Consider the following 27,018-nt stretch of genomic DNA (forward strand, 5'->3'; position numbering starts at 1 on the left):
CATGGGGGGGAGGAAATACGTGCCGGGGGGCTGTGGCTGGGTGAGGGATGCGGGGGAGGCAGGGGGGCTGTGGCTGGGTGAGGGGAGCGGTGGAGATGTGGCTGGGCGGGTGGGGGGGGAGGAAAGGCACGCTGGAGGTGCCGGGGGGGCTGTGGCTGGGTGAGGGAAGCGGTGGAGATGTGGCTGGGCGGGGGGGAGGAAAGGCGCGGGGGGGAGACAGGAGGGCTGTGGCTGGGCAGGGGGGGAGGAAAGGCACTGGGGGGGGTGCTGGGGAGGGCTGTGGCTGGGCGGGGGGGGGCTGGGGGAGCCCGTGGGGGGGAGGAAAGGCGCGCTGGAGGTGCCGGGGGGGGCTGTGGCTGGGTGAGGGAAGCGGTGGAGATGTGGCTGGGCGGGGGGGAGGAAAGGCGCGGGGGGGAGGCGGGGAGGGCTGTGGCTGGGCGGGGGGGAGGAAAGGCACTGGGGGGGGTGCTGGGGAGAGGTGGGGAGGGCTGGGGCTGGGCGGGGCTGGGGGAGACCGGGGGAGCCCGTAGGGGGGAGGAAAGGCGCGCTGGAGGTGCCGGGGGGGCTGTGGCTGGGTGAGGGAAGCGGTGGAGATGTGGCTAGGCAGGGGAGAGGAAAGGCGCGGGGGGGGTGCTGGGGAGGGCTGTGGCTGGGCGGGGAGCCCGTGGGGGGGAGGAAAGGCACGCGGGGAGGGTGGGGGGCTGTGGCTGGACGGGGGGGGCTGGGGGAGCCCGGGGGGGGGAGGAAAGGCACGCGGGGAGGGTGGGGGGATTTGGCAGGACGCGGGGGGCTGGGGGAGCCCGTGGGGGGAGGTAAAGCACGCCGGGAGGGGGGGGCTGTGGCTGGACGGGGGGGGCGGGGGGAGAGGAAAGGCACGCAGGGAGGGTGGGGGGGCTGTGGCTGCACGGGGGGGGCTGGGGGAGCCCGGGGGGGGGAGGAAAGGCACGCGGGGAGGGGGGGGCTGTGGCTGGACGGGGGGGGCTGGGGGAGCCCGTGGGGGGGAGGAAAGGCACACGGGGAGGGGGGGCTGTGGCTGGACGGGGGGGGGGCGGGGGGAGCCCGTGGGGGGGCGGAAAGGCCCACGGGGAGGGTGGGGGGCTGTGGCTGGACGGAGGGGGGCTGGGGGAGCCCGTGGGGGAGAGGAAAGGCACGCGGGGAGGGGGGGGGCTGTGGGGGGACGGGGGGGCTGGGGGAGCCCGTGGGGGGGAGGAAAGGCACGCGGGGAGGGTGGGGGGCTGTGGCTGGACGGAGGGGGGCTGGGGGAGCCCATGGGGGAGAGGAAAGGCACGCGGGGGGGGGCTGTGGCTGGACGGAGGGGGGCTGGGGGAGCCCGTGGGGGAGAGGAAAGGCACGCGGGGAGGAGGGGGGCTGTGGCTGGACGGGGGGGGCTGGGGGACCCCGTGGGGGGGAGGAAAGGCACGCGGGGAGGGTGGGGGGCTGTGGCTGGACGGAGGGGGGCTGGGGGAGCCCGTGGGGGAGAGGAAAGGCACGCGGGGAGGGTGGGGGGCTGTGGCTGCACGGGGGGGGCTGGGGGAGCCCTTGGGGGGGAGGAAAGGCACGCGGGGGGGGGGATGGGGGAGCCCGTGGGGGGGAGGAAAGGCACGCGGGGAGGGTGGGGGGCTGTGGCTGCACGGGGGGGGGAAGGAAAGGGGCGCTGGAGGTGATGGGGTGCCGGGGGGGTTGTGGGAGCACTTAGGAGGAGGGGGCGAGTCCCAAACACCCCGCAAGGAGGGGGCGGGGTCGCTGGGGGGGGGGCGTCCCGGGGCCGCAGCGCCTCGAGCCCAACGCACCCGAGTCCCCCTTTATCACGGGCGGCCTCCAGACCGCTGACGTCACTTCCGCTCCAGGCCCCGCCCTGCAGGCGGAGCTTGTCGCGCGCAAAGCACCGCCCGCTGGGTCCGCGGGGGCTGATGGGAGTTGTAGGCCGGGGCGCACTGCCACTCCCACAAGCCCCTGCGTCATCCCGCCCTGCGCCCCTCCCCCCAGCAGGGGCTGGGGGCTCTGGCTGGGACCCCCACTATTAAACCCCCCAGTGAAGGATTGAACAGCTGAAGACTGGGGCCGGGTGCAGAACTGTGTAAAACCCACCGATGGCGGAGAGAGAGATGGACCCGGATCGATCCTATCGGCTTTAAAAACAGAACTAGAGACTGGAGCCAATGAGGCAACACTGGAAAGGGAACGTAGCGGGGAGGGTTTTGCTAGGGGAACAGCTGCTATTACTGAGAACATACAGACAGGGAACTCGCTGCCCCCCCCCCCCTGCGGGATCCCCTCCCTCTCCCCCCTCCCAGCCTCGTCATCCCCCAATTCCTCCCCCCACGAGCCACGTCATCCCCCGATTCTTCCCCCGCCCCAGCCCCGTCACTCTCTGATTCCCCCCCTCCCCGGCTCACCTGGGGCTCCGCAGGCTGCCAGCTGCAGTGTGATTCCCCTGCAGCGGGGGGCGGCGGCTGCTGCTGGGAGACAGCTGCAGAGCCCAGTGTCCTTTGCCCCAGCGCTACCTTCCCCCGGTTTGCCCCGCAGCCCCCCGAGCCCCGTCACCCCCAGAGTCTCTCCTCCCAGTCTCGTCTTACCTTGGGCTCCCGCAGGCTGATTGAATCAGCTCCGGAAGGCTGAGAGCTGCAGTCTGATTCAATCAGCCGGCCGGAGCCCAAGGTAAGAGGAGACTCGGAGGGCAGGAATCCGGGGGTGATGAGGCTCGGGGGGCTGCCAGGCAAACCGGGGGAAGGTAGCGCTCGGGAAAAGGAGGCTCTAGCTGCACAGAGCTAGGGGTCCTGTCTCCCAGCAGCACCCCCAGCTGCTCGCTGTATGGTAACCCTAACAACAGGTTCTAAACAGGCTTCAAATTTAGCAACCAGTTCCAGCGAACCGGCTCCAGCTCACGACTGTACGTAGGTATCTGTGCCCCCCACGAACCCCCTAATCCCGCCCACGACCCTTCCAGCCTGGACATAGGTATCTGTGCCTCCCACGAACCCCCTAAACCCCCAGGGACCCCTCCAGCCTGGACATAGGTATCTGTGCCCCCCACAAACCCTCTTATCCCCCCTCCAGGACCCCTACAGCCTTGACGTAGGTATCTCTGCCCCCACAACACCCCTAAGCCCCCCTGGACCCCTACAGCCTGGACGTAGGTATATGTTACCCCCAGGAACCCGTAAGCCGACCCCTAGAGCCTTGAAGTACGTATCTCTCCTCCCCAGAAACTCCCTAATCCCTTCCAGGACCCCTCTATACCCGGGGACCCTTACAGCCTGGAAATGGGTATCTGTGCCCCCTAGAAATCCCCTAATCCCACACGGGACCCCGACAGCCTGGACGTAGGTATCTGTGACCACAGGAACCCCCTAAGACTTCGAGGGACCCAACTGCCTGGAGGTAGGTATCTGAGCTCCCCACAAACCCCCTAAGTCCCCCAGGACCCCTACATCCTGGACATAGGTATCTGTGCCTCCCCGACCCCCTAAGCCCCCCTGGGACCCCTACTGCCTGGACATAGGTATCTTGGCCCCCCACAATCCCCCTAAGTCCCCCAGGGACCCCTACAGGCTGGACATAGGTATCTGTGCCCCCACTACCCCCTTAAGCCCCCCCAGGGATCCCTCCAGCCTGGACGTAGGTATCTGGGCCCCCCACCAACCCCATAAGCTCCCCCAGGGCCCCTGCATCTGGGACATAGGTACCTGTGCCCCCCCCCCGAACCGTCTAAGCCCCGCCCCCCGGGACCCATCCAATGCGAACATAGGTATCTGTGACCCCCAAGATCCCCTAAGCCCCCCGGGACCCCTACAGCCTGGACGTGGGTATCTGTGCCCCCCATGACCCTCTAAGCCCCCCTGGGACCCATACAGAATGGATGTAGGTATCTGTGCCCCCCACAAACCCCCTAAGCCCCCCAGGACCTTTACAGCATGGACCTAGGTATCTGTGCCCCCCCAAAACCTCCTAAGCCCACCGGGACCTCTCCAGCCTGCACATAGGTATCTGAGCCCCCCACGAATCCCCTAAACCCACCCGGGACCCCTACAGCCTTGACATAGGTTTCTATGCCTCAAATAAACCCCCTAAACCTACCAGGACCCCTCCAGTCTGCACGTAGCTATCTGTGACCTACAGAAACCCCCTAAGCCCCTGCGGGCCCCCTCCAGCCTGGACGTAGGTATACGTGCCCCCCACAAACCCCCTAAGCACCCCTAGGACACCTCCACCCGGGACGAATGTATCTTTGCCCCCTCCCGAACTCCCTAAGCCCCCATGAGACCCCTACAGCCTGGACATAGGTATCTGTGCCCCCCACGAACTCCCTAACCCCCCCAGGACTCCTACAGCCTGGACCTAGGTATCTGTGCCAAACCCCTTAAGCCCCCCCGGGACCCCTACAGCCTGGACATAGGTATCTGTGCCCCCCACAAACCCCGTAAGCGCCCCTGGGACCCCTACAGCCTCTAGATAGATATCTGTGCCCCCCGAACCCCATAATCCCCCCGGGACCCCTACAGCCTGGACATAGGTATCTGTGACCCCCACGAACCCCCTAAGCGCCCCTGGGACCCCTACACTCTGGACGTAGGTATCTCTGCCCCCAACGAACACCCTAAGCACCTCCGGGACCCCTCAGCCAGTATATAGGGTTCTGTGCTACTGACAACCCCCTAATGCCCCCAGGGACCTCTACAGCCAGGGGATAAGTATCTGTGCCACCCCCGAACCCGCTAAGCCCCACAGGGACACCTACACCCTGGATGTAGGTACCTGTGCCCTCTAAGCCCCCCAGGGACTCCACCAGCCTGGATGTAGGTATCTGGGACCCCACAAACCATCTAAGCCCCCCAGGGACCCCCCACAGCCTGGAAATAGGTATTTCTGCCCCCCACGAACCCATAAGCCCCCCAGGAACCTCTACAGCCTGGACGTAGGTATCTGTGATCCCAACGATCTCCCTAAGCCCGCCAGGAACCCCTACAGCCTGGAAATGGGTATCTGTGCCCCCCAGAAATCCCCTAATCCCACCCAGGACCCCGACAGCCTGGACGTAGGTATCCGTGACCCCAGGACCCCCCTAACACTTCGAGGGATCCAACAGCCTGGAGGTATCTGAGCCCCCAACAAACCCCCACCCCCCCAGGACCCTACTGCCTGGATATAGGTATCTGGGGCCCCACAAACCCATAGGCCCGCAGGGACCCATACAGCCTGGACTTAGGTATCTGTGCCCCCCACGAAACCGCTAAGACCCCAAGGGAACCCTAGAGCATTGATGTAGGTATCTGTGCCCCCCACAAACCCCCTAAGACCTCCAGGGACCCCTAAACCTTAGACGTAGGTATCTGTGCCCCCCACAAACTGCCTAAGCCCCAGAGGGAACCCTACAGCCTGGATGTAGGTATCTGTGCCCCCCATGAACCCCCTATGGACCCCAGGGACCCCTACAGCCTGGATGTAAGTATATGTGCCCCCCCACGAGCCCCCTAAGAGCCCCTGGGACCCCTCAGCCATTACATAGGGTTGTGTGATACTGACAACCCCCTAAGCCCCCCAGGGACCCCTACAGCCTGGATGTAGGTATCTGTGGCCCCCTGATCCCCTAATTCCCCCCGGGACGCCTACAGGCTGCACATAGGTATCTTGGCCTCCCACAAACCCCCTAAGCCCCCCAGGGACGCCTACAGCCTGGATGTAGGTATCTGTGCCCCACACGAACCCTATAAGCCCCCCCGGGACCCCTAGAGTCTGGACATAGGTATCTGTGCCCCCCACGAACCCCTAAGGCCCCCAGGAACCCCTACAGCCTGGACATAGATATCTGTGCCCCCTCTCTGGGGGCTGTCGAGGTCCGGGGGAGCTGAGGGGCTTCCAGGGGGGCACAGAGCCCTCTCTGGAGGCTGTCAGGGTCCCGGGGGACTGAGGGGCTTCCGGTGGGGCACAGAGCCCTCTCTGGGGGCTGTCGGGGTTAGGGTTTAAGCTTTGGGTTAGGGTTAGGGTCAAAGGTCAGGGTTAGGGGAGGGTGAGAGTTTAGGGGTTAGGGTCAGGGACAAAGGTCGAGGGTGAGGATGAGGGTCAAGGGTCAAAGGGCAAGGGTGAGGATCAGGGTCTAGGGTCAAAGGTCAAGAGTCGGAGCGGGTGAGGGTCTAGAGTTTAGGGTTTACGGCTAGAGTTAGGGTCAGGGGTTATGGTCAGGGTCAAAGGTCAATGGTCAGGTGAGGGTCAGGGAGAGGGCTAGGGTCTAGGTGTCAGGGTTAGGGTCATAGGTCAAAGGTCAGGGTGAGGGCAAGGATGAGGGTCAGGGTCAAAGGTCAAAGCCCAGCCCCAACCCTAACCCCCTACCCCTAAACCCTAAAACCTAACCCTACCCCCTAACCCTAGACCCTGACCCCTAAACCCTAATCCTAAACCTTAACCCCTAACCCTAAATCCAACACCCAACCCTAACCCTAAAACCTAAACCATAAACCCCAACCCTAAACCCTAACCCGACCCTAAACCCTAACCTTAACCCTAACCCCAACCTCAACCCCTAACTCTAACCCTACCCCTCACCCCTAACCCCACCCCTGAGCCTAAGCCCTAACCCGTAACCCTTAATCCCAAACCCTAACCCCTACTCTCACCTTAACCCTAAACCCCCCATCCCCAACCCTAACCTCGACCCCTGATCCTAAACGCTACCCCTAACCCCTGACCCCAAATCTAAACCCTCACCCTAAACCCAACCCAATCCCTAACCCTGACCCCCAACCCTTGACCCTAACCCGCTAACCTACCCCTACCCCTACTCCAACCCGCACCCTCAGCCCTAACCTACCCGTATCCCAACCCTAACCCCTACCCTCACCGCTAACTCTACCCCTAGCCTAAACCCCTAACCCTAACCCACCCTCTACTCCGAAACTGTAACTCTTAACCACGCCTACAAGGGCAGTTAATTCATGTTTTTTTTTTTAAATAAGGCCTCAAACCTGGCTGTTATACCGCTAGCTCAAGGTGGGTGAGGTGTGTAGTGACTGTACTGAGGCACAATATTTTCCTTTTTTCCACACTCAATATGGGGCCATGACCCTTTCAAGTTTTTTCCTAATTTTTGAGTTGTGTGTTTGATCTCATTTTCAACCCACTTTGTGGAGTGGCATCAAGGGTTTATCAACGTATTGGTGAGGTACTGTGCTGAATTTGCAGTTCTGGTCTCTCCCTCTCTTCCTCATCCAGTGTGCCTCACTTTCTTTTTTAACTTTATATGGGTTCCCCCTTGCTGGCAATACATCTTGTCCAAATTTCATCAAACTCTGTGGGAATTTGCAGGGAGGAGCTAAGTGAGTTCCCTAGCTTGTGGTTTTTCTAACATATTAGATTGCAATTCCTACAGCAGACAGCTTGCTCACTTACGAGATCAGTGGTAGTGGGTCGCCAGTGTGGTTAGATGTTTAGCTCCGTGTATGTGTTCTCCCCCAGCTCTGCGCAAACAGCCAGCACAGCAGACCCACCCAATGACCACAAGATCTGTCAATGTACACCTCAGGCCAGGTTTATTTTCAATGAAGCGCGGTACTAGTATCCTGCGGACGCCACTGGACCACTAATAAACGTTTGCCCGTAACAATGGACCAGCTCAGTGAACAGCAGGACTTTTGGTTCCTCCCTAGGCTAGGCAAAGACACTCCCTCTGAGATCCATCTTTATACCCGATACAAACAAGTTATGTACTGCCTTCCGACATGGCTAGTTATGACCCATCACCTTGTACATGTTGGTTCACTCAAAACATCTCTATTATGTACTGTCATCCTGACCTTATTGTTTAGGATGAGTCAGTATGGTCCTGTTACCCTTGGGGGATGTTTTTGTACCACCCTTGATGGCAGGCTGTGTTTACATGAGTACTCTGTGCCAAGCACGTTTTAGGAATGCATGTTGCTACAATATCAGCCCTGTTCTTGCCAGATTCTGTGAGCACGGCCTGCCTCTTGCACACAGCTTGTCTTTGCTTTATATCAGGCCTCTGATACAAGGGCTTATGTCTCAGGCTCTTTTCCTACTATAACTGCAAATCAAAATTCTGTCATTCAGTGCTATAACAGTAAAATACACGTTGATTGAAACAAAGCCCTTTGCATTAGATATGTCCTGTAATCTCAAAGGGCACAGCATACCCACTTTTTAAGGTGCCTGTGACCACTGCATCCCCATTTAGGTAGGCTAATCTTAAGAGAGCATTTCCAGGATACGTTAACACTTGGGGAATTGGCTAGGGTTAGCATTTGCACTGGGGATTATCCAATCAGTGACGTTTAAATGTCCTGGTTATTTGGAGTTCAGCCAGGCACACAGGGGTTCTGTGACTGAGCCTGGAGGGCAGACTGAGAAGAGTGCTGGGTTGAGAAGTTCCAGAGTTGCTGGTTCCAAACTAGCTCTGAAGCCATGGATTCCCTAGGAACCTAAAGACTGTGGTTCTGCCTTTCCTATGGAAATGATGGAAACCAAATTTGATAGCACTTTCTAAATTGGAGTGCACGAAATGCAGTGTAACTAGGAAACAACCCTGCACATGCCTCTCAACTTGATTCAGACACATTATAATGGGGCGAGATGATAGTCTTGTCCATAAGTGACTGACCTCTGAGAAATGCAGAAGATGTCAGTGTATGTATATGCTGTTGTGGTCTTGTGATTAGAAATTTTCACTAAAGAGCAAAGTGCTGCGCTTAACAAACTGACACACAAATTAAAGCCGGCCCCAAATAGATTCAAACACACTCAGACGTGAACAAATTATCTTTTATTTAGCTGAGAAATACAAGACATTTTATGTGCAAACAATAGGCTAAGCCATCTAGTTATTTGAAAGGAATTTAAGTCCAAGATAAATACAATGATTGTGGGGGAGGGGAGAGGGAAGAGAAAAGGGAAAGCTAGGACACCAATAAATAAAGTAACAAATTACAAAATTTCAGTGCTGAAACTGGATCTTTCTGCCAGAGTGTCTCTGTTCTTTTAAAAACTCCTACCAAAGTTACACCGTTATTTAACTAGAATTGGCACACCTGTTCCCAGAAAACTGTTTCACTCTTTTACTACCTAGTTGTCTTGTCAATTTGCACCAAAACTGTTTTCAAATAGGTATTGGCTGTTCTTATAAATAATCCAAATATCTTCTCCTCATAGGTATTATGATATTTTATTAGAATAGCCTAACATGTCTCAGTAGCAATTTCTTAGGTTATGGTGAGGAGGCAGCCATGCAGACATCTGGAAAGTAGCCCTTTTTAAATGGAGAAAATTGAATCCCTTTTGTTGAACAGCTGTCAGGGTGCTGTTTTATTCCCCTGATGAATAATTTGAGAATGTCCTATTGTCATTATCCCCAACTAAAAAAGGATAGTTATATTTAAAACCCTTTAGTTAAACAGCAGTGGGGACTCTCATTGAAAAGAGACAGGTAGACACAAGTCAAGACTTTTATCCTGTCCCTGTCCTGATGCTATTTTGGGATGGGGGGTAGAATTCCTATTTTGAGGTTCTCCTCTCTGAGGGCAGAATTTCCCCTATTTGGAACTTCCTGGATGTGATCAGTTTTACATCCAAAAGGAAAGTTGTGTCATCTATTCTTTTATTATGCTAATACTGCATGGACCAAGATAAAATCAGTTTGTTACCTGTTTGCGTGGCAGGGACTGTCACAAGGTAGGGCCATATAGGATTAGCCTCTTAAAAAGACTATGAGAAACAACTGACTCCCAAGGCAGGCAGAGAGTTAGTAACTGGTTTCCTTTAAAAAACACTAAAATGGCAGACTCTGTGATTAAATTATAAAACAAAATTATTTGAAATAAACATATGGTGTACATGTGTGTGTCTAAGAATAGAGAGACTTTATTTTAACCTGTACTCTGGGAACATAAAACAGTCAAACAGATTTTAAAATTATTAAAAAAAATAAAAAACATTTTTGTCTGGAGCAGATAACTTGGGCAACAAAAGTTTGTTTCAGGCTAGAAGTAAGTTAATGAAGATCAGAGTTCATAACGGTCCTTTTGCATTTCTGTTAGGTATAGCAATATAACAGGCACCACCGTAATAATGAGTGAATATCTAAGTAGTAAAGGAAACGGGGAGTCATTTGCTCACGTACATTTAGTAAAATGTAAATAATTTAACAGCTGAGACTATTTAAGGCAGAGTAAATTCCCTTTGGCAAGTCTATGCAGGTAGATCATAGTGTTTAATGGCATCCGGTAGAGACATGTGGAGCACTAAGCTAACTTAGAAACTTTTCCTGTAATGTTCTAAAAGCTTCTGAAGCAAAACTGTAAAATAAACTTTTCTCAACTGATTCAAAAAATCTCTCTCCTCCACCCCCAATAAAAGGCCACTTTTCATCTTTAGGTATTAGCACACATATTCCTCATTTCCTCTACTACTGGGACAATGTGTATATTAGTAAGGCGTCTTAATGAGAAACAAATATTGAAAAAAAAATTGGATCACTAAAGATGTTCTACATGGCTACAATAATGTATGTGTAGTAATAATTCAGCAACACTTAGGTCATTGAAAGCCATCGAGGACTCTGCTGCACTAGTCTCATGCAGCTAATAGTCACCACCGTCACCACCACAAGCTGGCACTGAAACAACCTGACCAACCTGGCCATTGACCACTTTTAATTTGACTCAGTTCTGTGACAAAATCTTTTCTTCTCCCCATTGCTTGAAGACGGAGCTACATACGCACATTGAATAACATGCTAAAATGTAACTCAAGTATAGGTCTTTACAAATCAAATCTATAAACAGAGTTCAGTCATCCTGGTAGTGAGCCTTTGGTAATGGACACTGCTATGGACAGAATCAGCTAGTTAAATTTTTTCCAGTTTCTCCATGCTACAGCACACTCCATGCTACAGCACAGAGCAAATATTTCTCTAAATTGATGTCCTGTTGTGTTTTCTTAGAATTTCAGGGAGGGAGTCTAAATATGAGCTGAAATCCTGTTCTGCTTCTAGATACAGAGGCAGACCTGGTTGATCTGCTGTGTTAGCTTTCTTCTTCTACAAGTAACAAGAATTCAAGCCCCACCATCCAAACATTTAGGCAAAGAACACAGCCAGAAGCCCAAAGTATATTCTAACAACTGTTTAATCCCCAATGCCACTGTAATAGTACATGGAAAACATTCTAAACTAAATGCTTCTCAAGGAATCTGAAAAGTCAGAAAAAAAGATCATAGCAGTAAGACAGATAGAGTCCCCATAAAGGACTTCTTTATGAAGTGATATACTTGTAGTTTGGGCACAGGGAAGTACATCAATATATAGGTGTCCTTGGTTCTGATAGGTGAAAGAGGATATTAAGAAACAGATAGTTTTTCCATTCATCCCCCTTTTCATAGCTCCTCTGGGAGATGCCAATTATTTCCCATAGAACTTCTTGTTCAGAAGGAAGATCAGGAGGTTGACATTGACTTTTGCTCTGTCAAACAACTTCATGACAGCAACACCTTCATACTGCAGCTGCAAAAGATCCTATTAAAGAGAACATGTTGATTAGTGAAAAATCCATAGAGGCTGACCGGGAAAGGGATAATTTACAAGACACTAGTGCAAAGCAGGTTTCTGAAGAATTAATATCTTGTGAGAGTCAGACATATAAGCCTGGGAGATTAATGCCTTAAAGACCCATTGATTTGACCTGGAAAGTATGAAAAATATTGTATTAATAGACAGTTCTGATTATATTAGTTTTATGATTTTTTTTGTATTAATAGGAAAATTCAAATGAAAACTCTCTTTTGCTCTCACCTCGGTTTCAAATATCTAAAAAGACCACAACAATCTAAAGTCTAAACAGTCATTTCCAGGCTCTCCATTCATGTGATTACCATACAATCTCCATAACCCTTAGATAGAGTCCTTCCACCACTCATTTAATCATATTTCACAGCCACAAAATATATGGCCTGATTTTCAAAGAAGTTAAGCAGCCACAGCGCCCATTGAGGTGACTTAGGCACTGAAATTTAAAGCAGAATAACAGGAAAAGCTCCCAGCTAGGGTCAAATGAAGAAGACTGAACCAGTTTCATTATCAATGGAGGCAAGACTGCTACAATGACACCTTCCCAATGTCATATAGCTCTGAGGAGGTAGACACAGAATGAACAGACAATAAGGCATCCCCTGTGCCAGTCTCTCTGAGTATTGAAGATTTTCTGGGAGTCTAATAGTGTGTGATAAGTAGGGCCCTACCAAATTCATGGTCCATTTTGAGAAATGCTGGTCTCACCCATGAAATCTGTATAGTACGAAGACCAGGTTTCACGGTCCATGATGCGTTTTTCATGGCCATGAATTTGGTAGGGCCCTAGTGATGAGGCAGGGCTTCTCTCCAGCTTGCTAAAGACAAGCTGCTGCACTCACAGTCTCCTTTAGGTAGGTTTATTGCCCAAACTTTAAGCAAAGTAAACAAAACTGTTCCTCAGCTCACCTTTTATAACTTGGACCCCAACCCTTTAACTGGGAGCATCTATTATGGCACGGGAGCTGGACCTACTTCAGTTACAGGAGCCAGCCAGCCACCCTGTGTCACAGTACTATACTTCCTCACCTTCACAGAGGTTGAGTGGGAGCAAGGAGACTACAACGCCGTTTCTCCATCTTTCTCCAGCCCAGAGGCAAGGGAATCCAAGAGACAGAGTCCCAAGACCATTCAAAGGCTCAGTTCAGAGGCACTTATGACATATAACTGAATGCTCCTTATTTGCTCAGGTGACATTGGAAACTTCAATGCCACTTTTGCTGGACCTAAGGTCACTTACGGTGATTAGGTCTTTGAAATCAAGACACCCCTCAACATTGATAATGCTGGATGATTGGTATCCAACTCAGTTGATCAGATGAGATGAATGATCTCCATGCTGCTCATCATGTTGATCATAAAACCACCCTGTCAAGTGGTTAATCAGAGCCACAGTGTCTCTCAATGCTAATGGTATTAGACTCAGGGCGAGAAGAAGCCTCTCTTACTAGTAGGGGTTTGAAATAGCTGTTCTTCTAAGAGTGAACTCACACTAATTCTGACCTTCTCCCAGAGGCACCCAAAAATGGGAGGCTGCAATGGGTATCACAGCATTGTGTGAAGCATAGTTCATAAAGCCGGAGTTCTCAGTTGCCCCAGTTATGCTGTCTATTGGGCCAAAAGACACAAGGGCTTGGCTACACTTGCAAGTTGCAGCGCTGGTAGAGGCTTTCCAGCGCTGCAATTAGTAACCGTCCACACCTGCAAGGCACATCCAGTGCTGCAACTCCCTGGCTGCAGCGCTGGCTGTACACCTGGTCAGGTTGGGGTGTAGCGATTGCAGCGCTGGTGATCCAGCGCTGCTCATCAAGTGTGGACACACACCAGCGCTTTTATTGGCCTCCAGGGAATAAGGAGATATCCCAGAATGCTTTTAACTAAATTACTCTCTTTGTTTTGTTATGCAGCCTCTCTTTGTTTTGTTGTGAACTCCGAACTGCTTATCTAAAAAAACAAACACTGATCACAGCAAACAGGAGCTATCTGTACCTGGCTGTGAACGATCAAATGAGAGGCAGGGAGTGAATGTTTGCTTGACAGAGAAACAGCGTTGGATGCAGGCTGTTTGCAATTAAGACTAAGGGTTCGCGAACATTTTGTGATTTTTCAATCCAGGAAGCTAACACACAGTGTTGGCTCCAAAAATCCACTCTCTCTCTCTTCCCCGCTCCCTGTCACAGTACACCACCCTCCACCCCCCTCTTTTGAAAAGCACGTTGTTGCCACTTGAATGCTGGGATAGCTGCCCATAATGCAGCACTCCCAACAGCGCTGCAAATGCTGCAAATGTGGCCACACACCAGCGCTGGTAGCTGTGAGTGTAGCCACACACCAGCGCTGTTCCTGCACAGCTGCATGACCAGCGCTGTAACTCCCAGCGCTGCAACTTTCAAGTGTAGCCAAGCCCTAAGAGAAACTGCATCTTAGGACTGAAGTTCAGGAAAAACAAAGCTGCTCATGAGGAGTGGGACCTACAGGGTGCCTGCACTGGCATCAACATCAATTAAAATAAAAAAGCTGACTTTAACTACACACACAAGAATACACATAAAAGGGGCAGAAAAATGAAAAACCAGTTACTGATGAGAAAAGTATTGAGGACACTGAATGAGCTCCAAGCTCACTGCAACTTTCATGGTCAGAAGTAAATGAAGGGCAACTGAGACCACTACAAGATTGTGAGTTTAGGCTAAAGAGTGAGGATCCATATGGTCAGTTATTGAAGGAGTATTTTTATAACAATCTATTTGCAAATTAGTATTTCCTAGAAATTATGCACAAATTTCAGTGCTCTTATATAAATCCAGATAGCTGTCACATGGCAGGTATTACAGAAATGTAAGACTTTTCCTTGACTAAACACAAATCCGAATCTTGTAAGTTAATCAATCCTGAATTTTGGCCTTAAGTTCAAGTGAAAACAAGAAGAAATGACTCACAGTCCTTGTGCTGCTGATCGGAGAATTTTGATAGCAGACCATCCCACCCATGCATGCGCTGCTCCCCACCTGCCACGAGGCTAGCCAATGTGTGTGGGCAATCCCTCCCCAGTTCTCTCTCTACTGCAGAGTCAACTACCAGAACTCTGAAGTAGAGGGGAGGAGAGTGGGTCGTGGAGCACCGATAGAGGGACACATCTTGAAGAACCATCGTTACCGCACAAGGTAAGTCAATTCTTTTTCTTCTTCTTCGAGTAGTGCCCCTATGAGTGCTCCACTGTAGGTAACTCCCGAGCAGTGCCCACCACTAGGAGGGCTGGGGCTTTGGGGTCAAATCTATTATAGAGGATAGCTCCGTGGCACCAAATCTGGCTCTGCAGCCAAGTCCCTCCCTGAGGATGGCATAATATTCTCCAAAGGTACGTGCAGATGCCCATGTAGCTGCTCTGCAGATTTCTGATTTAGGGATACCTTTGGAGAAGGCAATAGAAGAGGAGACGGATCTTGTAGACTGCATGAGTACTGAAGATACACTTGCTACATTATGCATCTGGTAACAGAGCTTGACACAGTTTGAGACCCATTTGGAGAGTCTTTGAGCTGAAAGCTCTTGTTTTGTCCAAATAGAAGGCCAAGACTCTCCTCACATTGAGCATACGGCTTCCCTATTATCCTGATTAAGTTTAGGATAAAAGGTTGGAAGTTGAATAAGCTGGTTTATATGAAAAGTGAAAGTCACCGTGGGCATAAACTTCGGATGTGGTCGAAGTGTGACTTAGTCAGGGAAGGATACAGTAAAGGGGGGGGGGGAGGGGATGCGCCATCAGAGCCACTATCTCCCCTATCCTTCTTGCTGAGGTAAAGGCGATCAGGAATGCCATCTTCATTGAAAGGTGAGTTAACAAACAAGTGGCCCTGGGTTCAAACAGCAGTCTAGTTAGTCCTTTTAACACCAGGTTGAGATCTCACTGAGGCGTGGGAAGTCTAGGTTGGGGAAAGACATTTGCTATGCCATTGAGAAATCTCTTCATGTAGAGTATCCTTCTATCTGTTGGTAGAAGATTGCAATTGCTGTTAGGCGAACCTTTAGTGAGCTGACAGACACCCAATTTCTTGAGAGTCAACAGGTAGTCCAAGACTACCGGTAGGGTGGCTGCATTTGGAATGATGCCTTTGGGCTGACACCAGATTTGAAATCTTTTCCATTTTTGCAAGTAGGTGTGATGAGTAGTTCTTTTCTTACTGTGTAATAGCACCTCCTGTACCTCCTCAGAGAAAAATGTCCCTATGTCCTGGAACCACGAAGAAGCCAGGCTCTGAGTTGCAGAATCCGCAGGTTGGGATGGAGGGTGTGACCCTTGTTCTGTGATAGCAGGTATGGAGTGATTGGAAGAGTCATCAGTGGACATAGTGCCAGCTGTGACAGGTAAGGGTATAACATCTGCCTGGGCCAGGTGGGAGAAATCAGTATGATGCTTGCTTTCTCTCTTTTCACTTTCAACAAGACTTTCAGAATTAGAGGGAATGGGGGAGAGGCGTAAAGAAGACCCTTGTCCAATGGGTGGAGGAGACTGTCCCTCATGGAGCACTGTCTGATCCCCCATATGGAGCAGTATTAATGGCATTTATTGTTCTGATAAGTAGCAAACCTAAGGATTGATGCCCACCAACCTAAGGATTCCTTAATCTTGGTGGGCATCAATAATAATTTGTGTATGCTGTCTCTGTTTGGCCTGTAAAATGAACTGAACTAGGCTTGGAGGCATCTCATGCGTAGTGTGGCATGAGCTAGGACTGATGTGCCCGCAGCCAGATGCCCTAGAAGCTGGAGGTGGTGTCTGGCCGAAATCTGGGGGCTGGATTGTATTGTCTCTACCAGTGTGTAGAGACTGAGGAATCTGTGACATGGGAGGAGTGCCTCTGAATTCTAGTCTTTGCACTGGTGTTAATATCGATTTTTGTGCATTGATTTGTAGGCCCAGATTCTGGAACAGATTTAGTGTAGTCTGGGTGACTCACTGGGCTTTACATGCCGAGAAGGCAGTTGTCTGGGTAAGGATAAATTATGATGCTCTGAAAGTGTAAGTGGGCTGCCACTACTGAGAGAACCTGAAAAATACCCTGGGGGCCAAAGGGGAGTACTCTGCACTGGCAGTGGTCTTGGCCTAGCGTGAATCTCAGGTAATGTCAATGACTCGGTATGATGGAAATGTGGAAATATGCATCTTGGAGGTTGAGGGCCGAGAACCAATTTCCTTTCTTTAGTGCTCGAAAAATCACTGATAGGGTGACCATCTTGAACTTCTGCACCTTGATATATCTGCTGAGCACTCTCAAGTCCAGCATGGGTCTCCAACCTCCTTTCTTCTTTGGAATTACAAAGTAGCAAGAATAGAAGCCTTTGCCTCATAGATGTACGGGCACGGGCTCTACGGCTCCTATACTGAGGAAATGGTTTACCTCCTGACATGGCAGACTCTTGTGAGAAAGGTCCCTGAAGAGGGATGGGGAAGGGTGTTTGGGAGGAAGGAGAAATGGATGGCATAACCATCCCAAATTATCAGCCTCCGACAAGTGGGTGCTGCAATCTGTTTCCAGATGCTGTTGAAAGGGATAAGATAGTCGCCGAAGGGATGGGTGGAGTTTTACAGCATGAGGTGGTGAGAATGTTCTACAGGTACCTTGAACAACCCGTGAAAATTGCCGTTTCAATGTGGAGGGCTGAAAGAAAGTTGATTGATATCCCCAGTACTTTCACCTGGGGAACCTAGGCTTCTTCCTCTGCGTCTCGTAAGATCACTGTGACGAGAACTGATATTTGTATTGTGATGAGCAGGGCTTAAATGGTGGCTGAAGGCTGTACTTTCTTTTGCAGGCAGTATAGATCCCAAGGGAGCAAAGGGTTGTCCTAGAATCCTTCAATGTGTGAACAGATGCATCAGTCTTCTCAGCAAATAACTTTGTCCCTTCAAAAGGAAGGTCTTCCAGCATAGTTTTGACCTCTTTAAGGAAGCCAGCTAAGTGAAGCCATGAAGCCCGTCTCATCACAATGGCTGTGGAAATCAAGCATGCCGCCATATCATCTGCACTAGATGCAGCTTGGAGAGACTTTTTTGCCACCAGTTAGCCCTTGTTGACTATGGCCTTGAATTGTTCCTTGTGAGAATCAGGCAGTTGCTCAATAAAGGAACCAAGTTTCATGTAATTTTTGGTAGTCATATTCTGCCAACAAGACTTGGTAGTTTGCTACGCGGAACTGGAGGGTGGCTGATGAATATGCTTCCCTGCTGAACAGATCCAAACAGGTCCAGTCCCAGTCATAAGGGGTGGATCTGAACTGGTGCTGGTGGCCCCTAGAGTTAACTGTGTCCACAATAATAGAATTGGGAGACAGGTGGGAAAAAGAAATTCCAGTCTAGGGCTCTGGGTGAACTTGGTACCAGGGCCCCGGTACTGAGAAGGGGCGAGTCTGGTGCGTTGGATACTGAAAGATCCGTCACTCACCGGAAATCTGGCAGTGCAGATAACATCAGTACTGGCAGCGGTTGTCGGTGCTGAGAGGCTTTCATTGAATGAGTCAGACATGTGGACCTGGCCATGACATGAGGACCTGTTGGTGCCAGATGCACTGGAATTGGTACCGGTGCCAATGTCCATACCGACAGAGCCTTCCCTGGGGCGGATCTTCTATGTTTTTCATGCCCCCGCGGTACTGGTGCTTCTTTGTGTGTGCCCTTCGGGTCTTTGGGTAGTCTGACTTGCTCTGTCAATTTGGTACAGTATGCGCCCTGCATACCAGTTTTAGACTGCTTCAGTGCCATTAGTACCGATGATACTGATGGAGCCGGAGATTGTTTTTGGCTTGAACTGGGCTTGCTACATGGACTCAGAGACCTTTTAAGAGGCCTTGTGTGAGTGGCTCGTCTCTCTGGGCTCACCTCCCTTCGAAGTAGAGGGTTGCGGCAAGAGCTCCCACTGGGACTCCAGGGGTTGAAGGGCCGATTCCATGAGCAGTAATTTGAGGGCTAGTCTACACTACCAAGCTACATAGGTGCAGCTGCATCAGCGCATCTGGTGAAGATGCGCTATGCTGACGGAAGAGTGCTCTCCCATCGGCATAATTACTCCACCTCAATGAGATGTGGAAGCTACAACGTCAGGAGAACGTCTCCTGCTGACTTAGCGCTGGTGTGGACATTCTTGCTAACAGAATGTTGGGAATCATTAGGAAAGGGATAGATAATAAGACAGAAAATATCATATTGCCTATATAAATCCATGGTATGCCCACATCTTGAATACTGTGTACAGATGTGGTCACCCCATCTCAAAAAAGATATATTGGAATTAGAAAAGGTTCAGAAAAGGGCAACAAAAATGATTATAGGTATGGAACAGCTTCCATATGAGGAGAGATTAATAAGACTGGGACTCTTCAGCTTGGAAAAGGGACAACTATGGTGGGATATAATAGAGGTCTATAAAATCATGACAGGTGTGGAGAAAGTAAATAAGGACGTTATTTACTGCTTCTCAGAACACAAGAAATAGGGATCACCAAGTGATTTTTAACCAGGGCTTTGGAGCAGAGCCTGGAGCTGGAGTGCAGACCAGTAGGTTTTTGCCTGGAGCTGGAGTAGAGCCGGAGCGGAGTAATTAAAAAATCTGATTGCTTCAAATCCCTGTTTTTAACAGGCAGCAGGTTTAAAACAAACAAAAGGAAGTATTTCTTCACACGGTGCACAATGAACCTGTGGAACTCTTTGCTAGAGGATGTTGTGAGGGCCAAGATTATAACACCGTTAAAAAAAAGAACTAGATAAATTCATGGAGGATAGGTCTGTAATGTCACACCCATATTCTTTATAAAAATATTGTTGTAATATGAATATGGCATAAATAAGATATGTTTTATGCAAGATGGGTCATGTGAGGTATCATTGGAAAGATTATGATTTGCTGAATGTGGTTATCCCATTTGTATGCATGTGTCAGTTCTGTATCTGAAGTTAGGAATATTGATTATCTAACAATTACAACTGTGTGTGTACTTGGGGAACGTCCACCAGACAGTATGCATTCAGCCTGAATGGGCCATTAGGAAAGACAATAGAATGGGTCTTTGAAGATGCTGATCTCTCATCTTCCTGGAGGTCCTTTCTGTGGACGTTACAAATGAACTTGGTCTCATGGTGGCTTTAACACTGCAAGGTCATGTGATAATTTCACCTGGTACAGAGTACCACCTTGGACACTGCTGGTACTTTTCCACTGGAAACAAAGGATTCCCGCCTTATGTAAATCCTATTTAAGACTGGGAAGTGAGTTAATCTGAGCTCTTCTCCATTGCCTCCCCGCCCAAGAAGGAAGACTGCTGAAAGCACCTGAAGAAACAAAGGCGCTAAGCTGGGGAAAGGCAAGGGCTGAGTCCAGGCTGAGACAGGGGTCTAGTCTGTGAAGAGAAATAACTGGAACTCTAAGCTGCAGAAACTCTGCAATCTGTCTAAACAACATTTAGGATGAGAAATTACTATTTGTAACTTGTTTCTTTAGTGAATTAAGCTTAGGCTGCGTGTTTTATTTGCTCAGTAATCTGCTTTGTTTGTTTGCTATCCTTTATAAACACTTAAAATTTACCTTTTGTAGTTAATAAACTTATTCTTTGTTGATTCCAAAACCCAGTTTGTGAAATTCATAACTGGTGGGACAAGGAGCTGTACATATCTCCCTCCACACTGAGGGAGGGGGGTGATTTTTATGAGCTTACGCTATATAGATCTCTGTACAGCGCAAGACAATATAATTTTGAGTTTATATTCCAGAGGGTTGTGTGCACGGGAGAGCTGGACATTCCCCTAGCTGAGACCTCCCACAGACGGCTAATTGCAGACTCTGTGTGATTCTACAGTTGGGTGTGTCCCTGCCTGTGTGTGTCCTGGAAAGGGGCTTGAGAGCCTGTTATAGCAACACAGAGTAAGGGAAACCCAGGCTGATAGGATGGGTAGGCTCAGTGGGATCCTTGCACATCTGGTGGCAACCTGAAAGGGGGGTCCAACCCCTCACAAGGTCTATAAATGGTGTCCCTAGCCTCAGTTTTGCCAAAAGCTGGGAATGGGCAACAAGGGATGGATCACTTGATGATTACCTGTTTTGTTAATTCTCTCTGAAGCATAATGAATACAAATATTTATTTATGAAATCTTAGGTTAACAAAAAGCAACTACGAGAAGTCTACACGAAAGATTTTGGTGGCCACAGGCAGTCTACATAGGTTGTACACCACAGGTTTTCAGCATTAAATAAGAGGATCCTTACCTGATAATGTAACATGAATGTTTCCATCTGCACGCCCATGAATTTAGCTTTGACCTCAAAGTCTCCTACTTCCTCTGTTGGGTTGATTTCAAATATCACATTTTTAAACCTATGAAGGTTGGCAAATAAAAATAAATTTATTATTTAACATACAATTTCTAATGAAGAATAGGTAGTGCAGAACAATATTAACGCAGGATCCTTGCGATACAAATAGCGTGAATAAGGAATCTCAAACTCAGCAGAGAGCAAGAGACAAAGGCAGAGCAGTAGGCAGTGGTACAATGTACAGCTCTCAGCAAGCCAGCTTCCTGCTGAGGTGAGGTAGACTGCCTCACTGAGAGGAAGCCTCATAGATTCTAAGGCCAGAAGGGGCCATTGGGATCATCTGGTTTGACCTCCTGCATAGCACAGGCCATATAATGTCCTTGCAATAATTCCTTTTTGAACTAAAGTAGATCTTTTGGAAAAACATCCAATCTGGATTTAAAAATTGCCAACGATGGAGAATCCACCACAAGCCTTGGTAAATAATTTTAATGGTTAACTACCCTCAGTATGAAAAATTTACACTTTATTTCTAGTCTGAATTTGTCTAGCTTCAGCTTACACCCTTGGATCTTGTCGTACTGTCTAAACTGCTGGACCAAAGAGCCTACTGTCAAATATTTATTCCCAATGTAGGTACTTACAGGCTGAGCTGTAATCTTTTAACCTTCCCTTTGTTAAGCTAAATAGATTGATCTTCTTGAATCTGTCACTATATAAGGCATATTTTCCAATCCTTTAACTATTCTCATAGCTCTTCTCTGGACCCTCTCCAATTTAGCAATCTCTTTCTTGAACTGTGGACTCTGGAACTAGACACAGTATTCTAGCAATGGTTGCACCAGTGCTAAATACAGAGGTAACATAACCTCTTTACTCCTACTTGAGATTTCTCCTGTTTATGCATCTAAGGGTTGCGTTGCTCTTTGGACCACTGTGTTGCACTGGGAGCTCATGCTCAGCTGATTATTCATCATGACCCCAAGTCTTTTTCAGAGTCACTGATTGCCAGGATCTTGCCCCCCATTCTGTAAGTATGGCCTACATTTTTTTTCTTAATTTAACATTCAGCTGGATTAAGACACATACTGTTTGTTAATGTCCAGTTTACCAAGTGATCCTGATCACTCTGAATCAGTGACCTGTCCTCTTCATTGTTCACCACGATCTCAATATTTGTGTCATCTGCAAACTATATCAGTGATGATTTTGTTTTCTTCCAGGTCACTGATAAAAATGTTAAATAGCATAGGGCCACAAAATGATCTCTCACACGCCACTAGAAACACACCCACTTAAAGATGATTCCCCATTTACAGTTACATTTTGAGAGCTATTAAGGGCTCAGGGGTGAGCTCTGTGAGTAAGCCAAGAGTGTATTTAGGTGGCTAAAGAGGTGGTGTTTTCCTGGGAGGCCATGAAATTTGGGGGGGCATAGGCCCTGTTTGACCCTAATCCAACTTTGATGAGGAAGGTTTTGTAGTCTGATTGTGGTAGACGCAGATAGATGGCTCTGGGGACTAAGGGGAGAGGTGGAGGACCATGAGAGGGAATTTCCAAAAAACAGATCTTATCAGACAGACAGACAATCTTGGTTGCTGTTTTTCACAGAACTGAGAAATGGAAACACCAGATTCGGTTATCTAATCTGTTCTTTCCCCAACACCAGTCAGTGAAGGGTTGGTTCCCTTCAGCATATCCTCTGGTGTATTATCCAATTTTGTTTTCATTTCCCAGAAAAAAAAATCTTTATGTTAAAGTTAAGGTTGGAAATATCCATTAAAATCCCGTGTTGCAGCATGAGCTTTCGTGGGTGAATACCCACTTCTTCGGATGCAAGATTATTATCCCATATTAAAATCCCATATTAGAATGCTGCAGTTTTAAAAGAAATCAAAGTATGTGAAAGTTAGGACATTTGGAATTAAAGTTCCAGAAAACATTTACTCTGACTCTGTATCCCCACACACTATGCAACTTTGGATAGATCACACATAGCACAGAAAAGACGGTTACTCACCGTTGTAACTGTTGTTCTTCGAGATGTGTTGCTCATATCCATTCCAGTTAGGTGTGCGCGCGCCGCGTGCACGTTTGTCGGAAGACTTTTACTCTAGCAACACTCAGTAGGTCGGCAGGGCGCCCCCTGGAGTGGCACCACCATGGCCCCGGATATATACCCCAGCCGACCCACCCACTCCTCAGTTCCTTCTTGCCGGCTACTCCGACAGTGGGGAAGGAGGGTGGGTTTGGAATGGATATGAGCAACATATCTCGAAGAACAACAGTTACAATGGTGAGTAACCGTCTTTTCTTCTTCGAGTGATTGCTCATATCCATTCCAGTTAAGTGATTCCTGAGCCTTACCTAGGCGGTGGGGTCGGAGAAAGACATGGCGGAATGCAAAACCGCCGAGCCGAAGGCCGCGTCATCTCTAGATTGCTGGACTAGAGCATAGTGCGCAGCAAACGTGTGGACCGATTACCAGGTCGCCGCACGGCATATCTCCTGGATCGGTACGTGTGCCAGAAATGCAGCTGAAGAAGCCTGAGCCCTGGTAGAATGGGCAGTGAGGTGGCCCGCAGGGACATGGGCCAAGTCATAGCATGTGCGAATGCACGCCATTAGCCAAGAGGAGATCCTCTGTGCTGAAACGGGGAGGCCTTTCATACGGTCCGCCACTGCCACAAAAAGCTGGGGGGATTTACGGAAGGGCCTTGTATGGTCAATATAAAATGCAAGCGCCCTGCGGACATCTAAGGAGTGTAACCGCTGCTCCCGCAGGGAGGAATGAGGTTTAGGGAAGAAAACTGGGAGGAAGATGTCCTGATTCGTATGAAAGGCCAAAACCACCTTAGGGAGAAAAGCGGGATGTGGCCGCAACTGAACTTTGTCCTTATGAAAGACAGTGTAAGGGGGGGGGGGGGCCTACAGTGAGTGCTCTAAGTTCGGAGACCCGCCTGGCCGAAGTAATGGCCACCAGAAAAACTGTCTTCCATGATAGGTACAGCAGAGAGCAGGTTGCCAGCGGCTCGAAGGGGGGACCCATAAGCTTGTTTAACACGAGGTTGAGGTCCCAGGTGGGGGCAGGACGACGAACTTGAGGGTAGAGGCGTTCCAGCCCCTTCCTAAACCTGGCGACCACCAGGTGAGAGAACACACAGTGACCAGCCTCTCCAGGATGGAAAGCAGATATGGCCTCCAAGTGAACTTTCAGGGAGGATACTGCAAGGCCCTGCTGCTTAAGCTGCCAGATGTAGTCCAGAATGACTGGAATGGGGGCCCCTGAAGGAGTAAGAGCCTGCGATGCACACCAGGCTGAGAAACACTTCCATTTAGCCGAATAAGTGGACCGAGTGGAAGTTTTCCTACTACTGAGCAGAACATGCTGCACAGGGGCAGAACAGCGCAACTCCGATGTGTCTAGCCACGCAGTGAGGTGACGGGCCGGAAGGTCCGGGTGTCGGAAACTGCCGTGCTCCTGAGTTATAAGGCCCGGGCAGAGGGGGAGAGTGATCGGTGTGGCTACAGAGAGGCTGAGGAGCGTGGTGTACCAGGGTTGCCTGGGCCACGCTGGGGCAATCAGGATTAGACGTGCCCTGTCCTGCTGTAGTTTCAACAGAACCTTGTGCACCAGCGGGAACGGAGGGAATGCATAAAGCAGCTGGTGCTTCCACGGAATGAGGAATGCGTCCGAGATCAAGCCTGGGGAGTGACCCCGGAACGAGCAGAACACTTGGCACTTCCTGTTCGCGCGAGAGGCAAATAGGTCCACGTGGGGAAAGCCCCACTTGCGGAAGATTGCATGGATAATGTCCAGTCTTATGGACCACTCGTGACACAGGAAGGATCTGCTCAGCCGATCCGCGAGAGTGTTCCGAACTCCCGGGAGAAAGGATGCCACCAGGTCTATCGCATGAGCTATGCAAAACTCCCATAAATTGATGGCTTAGAGGCAAAGAGGGGAAGATCGAGTCCCTCCCTGCTTGTTTATGTAATACATGGCCGTCGTGTTGTCCGTAAACACGGAGACACAACGGCCGGACAGAAGCTTGCGGAATGCGTGGCATGCCAGGCGAACCGCTCTGAGCTCTCGGACATTTATGTGGAGGGAGAGCTCCTCTGGTGACCACAGGCCTTGGGTGCGCAGGCGACCGAGGTGGGCCCCCCAGCCGAGGGATGACGCGTCTGTCAGAGACAGGGTGGGCTGCGGTGGGTGGAACGGTAACCCCGCACACACCACGGAGGGGTTCAGCCACCAGTCGAGGGAGCGCAGTGTACTCGGCGGGATAGTGACTAACGTGTCCATCACGTCCCTGCCCGGACGGTACACCGAATGGAGCCATGTTTGAAGTGGGCAGAGGCAGAGCCTGGCGAATTTGGTGACGTATGTACATGCCGCCATGTGGCCTAGGAGACCGAGGCAAGTGCGGACCGAGGTCGTGGGAAAGGCCTGCAGACTGCGGATGATCGCGGACATTGCGAGGAACCTCGGCCAAGGGAGACAGGCTTTGGCCAGAGTGGAATCCAAGGTCGCTCCTATAAAGTCCAGCCTTTGAGTGGGGACCAGGGTGGACTTGTCCACATTGAGCATTAGGCCGAGACGTGCAAACAGGTCCTTTGCCACTCGTATATGTACCCTCACTTGCTCCTGGGAGGCCCCTTTGATGAGCCAGTCGTCCAGGTATGGGTACACGTGGAGCCCTTGGCGACGGAGGTGGGCGGCGATCACCGCCATGCATTTCGTAAATACTCGAGGCGCCGTGGAGAGGCCGAAGGGAAGGACCGCAAATTGGAAATGCCGATGGTCCGCTACAAAGCAGAGGTATCTCCTGTGCGGAGGAAATATGGCTATATGAAAGTAAGCGTCCTTCATGTCGAGGGCAGCATACCAGTCTCCAGGATCCAAGGACGGGATAATGGTCCCTAGGGAGACCATCCGGAATTTTAACTTTATCAGGAATTTGTTGAGGCCGCGTAGGTCTAGGATAGGCCTGAAACCCCATTTCGACTTGGGGATCAGGAAGTAACGGGAGTAAAACCCTTTGCCCCATTCCTCCCTTGGCACCTCCTCTATCGCTCCGATGGAGAGAAGCATCTGGACCTCTTGCAAGAGGAATTGCTTGTGAGAGGGGTCCCTGAAGAATGACTGGGAGGGAGGGTGGTAAGGCGGGGTTGAAGCAAACTGGAGGTGGTATCCTTGCTTCACGGTGCGCAGGACCCAGATGTCCGAGGTCAGGTGGGACCACGCAGGGAAAAAATAAGAGAGGCGGTTGGAGAAGGGAGGGAAAGGATCCTGAACGGGACGTGGTATGCTGTCCCCGGGCGCGCCTTCAAAAGGACGACTTCGGGTCTAGTTGCGGTTTGGAGGAGCCACGGTTTTGGTTGGCAACAAAGAATCCTGTGGCACCTTATAGACTAACAGACGTTTTGCAGCATGAGCTTTCGTGGGTGAATACCCACTTCTTCAGATGCAAGGGACTTCACCCACGAAAGCTCATGCTGCAAAACGTCTGTTAGTCTATAAGGTGCCACAGGATTCTTTGTTGCTTTTACAGATCCAGACTAACACGGCTACCCCTCTGGTTTTGGTTGGATTGAGGGCCTGAATAGTGCCTGCGGCCTCCGCGCCCTCGGCGTCTGCCGAAATCTTGTCTCTGCCTAGGGACAGAGTATGGACGGAAGGGCTGAGGGCGGTAAGTGCGCCGCTGGGTCACAGGGGTATGCATGCCCAGGTTACGCATAGTGACCCTACTGTCCTTCAAATTCTGGAGTCTGGTGTCCGTTTTCTCTGAGAATAAACTCTCACCCTCGAAGGGCAAGTCCTGAATGGTATACTGAAGTTCGGGCGGAAGGTTGGAAGCCTGCAGCCAGGAGATGCACCTCATGGTAACACCGGCTGCCAAGGTTCTGGCTGCGGAGTCCGCCGCGTCTAGGGAAGCCTGCAAAGAGGTCCTGGCCACCTTTTTCCCATCCTCAAGGAAGGCCTTGAATTCCTGGCGGGAATCTGGGGGAAGCAACTCCCGGAATTTAGCAATCTCCGCCCAGGTGTTATAATCGTAGCGACTCAGCAGAGCGTGCTGATTCGCTACGCGCAGCTGCAAGGCACCCGCCGAATACACCTTGCGGCCCAGAAGGTCCATCCGC

At 50.5% G+C, this 27,018-nt stretch overlaps 1 protein-coding gene and 1 long non-coding RNA gene across 4 annotated transcripts in view; one reads left to right on the forward strand and one right to left on the reverse strand.

The window, feature by feature from the left end:
• The first annotated feature begins 2,917 nt into the window (after nt 1-2,917).
• On the forward strand, nt 2,918-18,800 carry LOC123344695. 2 transcript variants are annotated; one of them, XR_006572622.1, is made up of 5 exons: nt 2,918-3,381; nt 14,638-14,733; nt 15,782-15,934; nt 16,485-16,560; nt 17,384-18,800. It is a non-coding gene; the product is annotated as an uncharacterized LOC123344695 (long non-coding RNA). The 2 variants fall into 2 exon arrangements; XR_006572621.1 differs by lacking the exon at nt 16,485-16,560.
• Nucleotides 8,759-27,018, reverse strand: part of IQGAP1 (IQ motif containing GTPase activating protein 1) — a 190,134-nt gene continuing 171,874 nt past the window's right edge. For both annotated transcript variants that reach the window (XM_044981139.1, XM_044981138.1), the window contains exons 37-38: nt 20,824-20,932; nt 8,759-11,518 (exon numbers count right to left, since the gene is read on the reverse strand). In XM_044981139.1, coding sequence (XP_044837074.1) covers nt 11,405-11,518; nt 20,824-20,932 — 223 coding nt within the window. In that variant the 3' untranslated portion in view covers nt 8,759-11,404. The remainder of the gene's footprint in view (nt 11,519-20,823; nt 20,933-27,018) is intronic.

The sequence above is a fragment of the Mauremys mutica genome, chromosome 11, assembly GCF_020497125.1.
Source record: "Mauremys mutica isolate MM-2020 ecotype Southern chromosome 11, ASM2049712v1, whole genome shotgun sequence".
In the NCBI taxonomy this organism is placed as follows: domain Eukaryota; kingdom Metazoa; phylum Chordata; order Testudines; family Geoemydidae; genus Mauremys; species Mauremys mutica.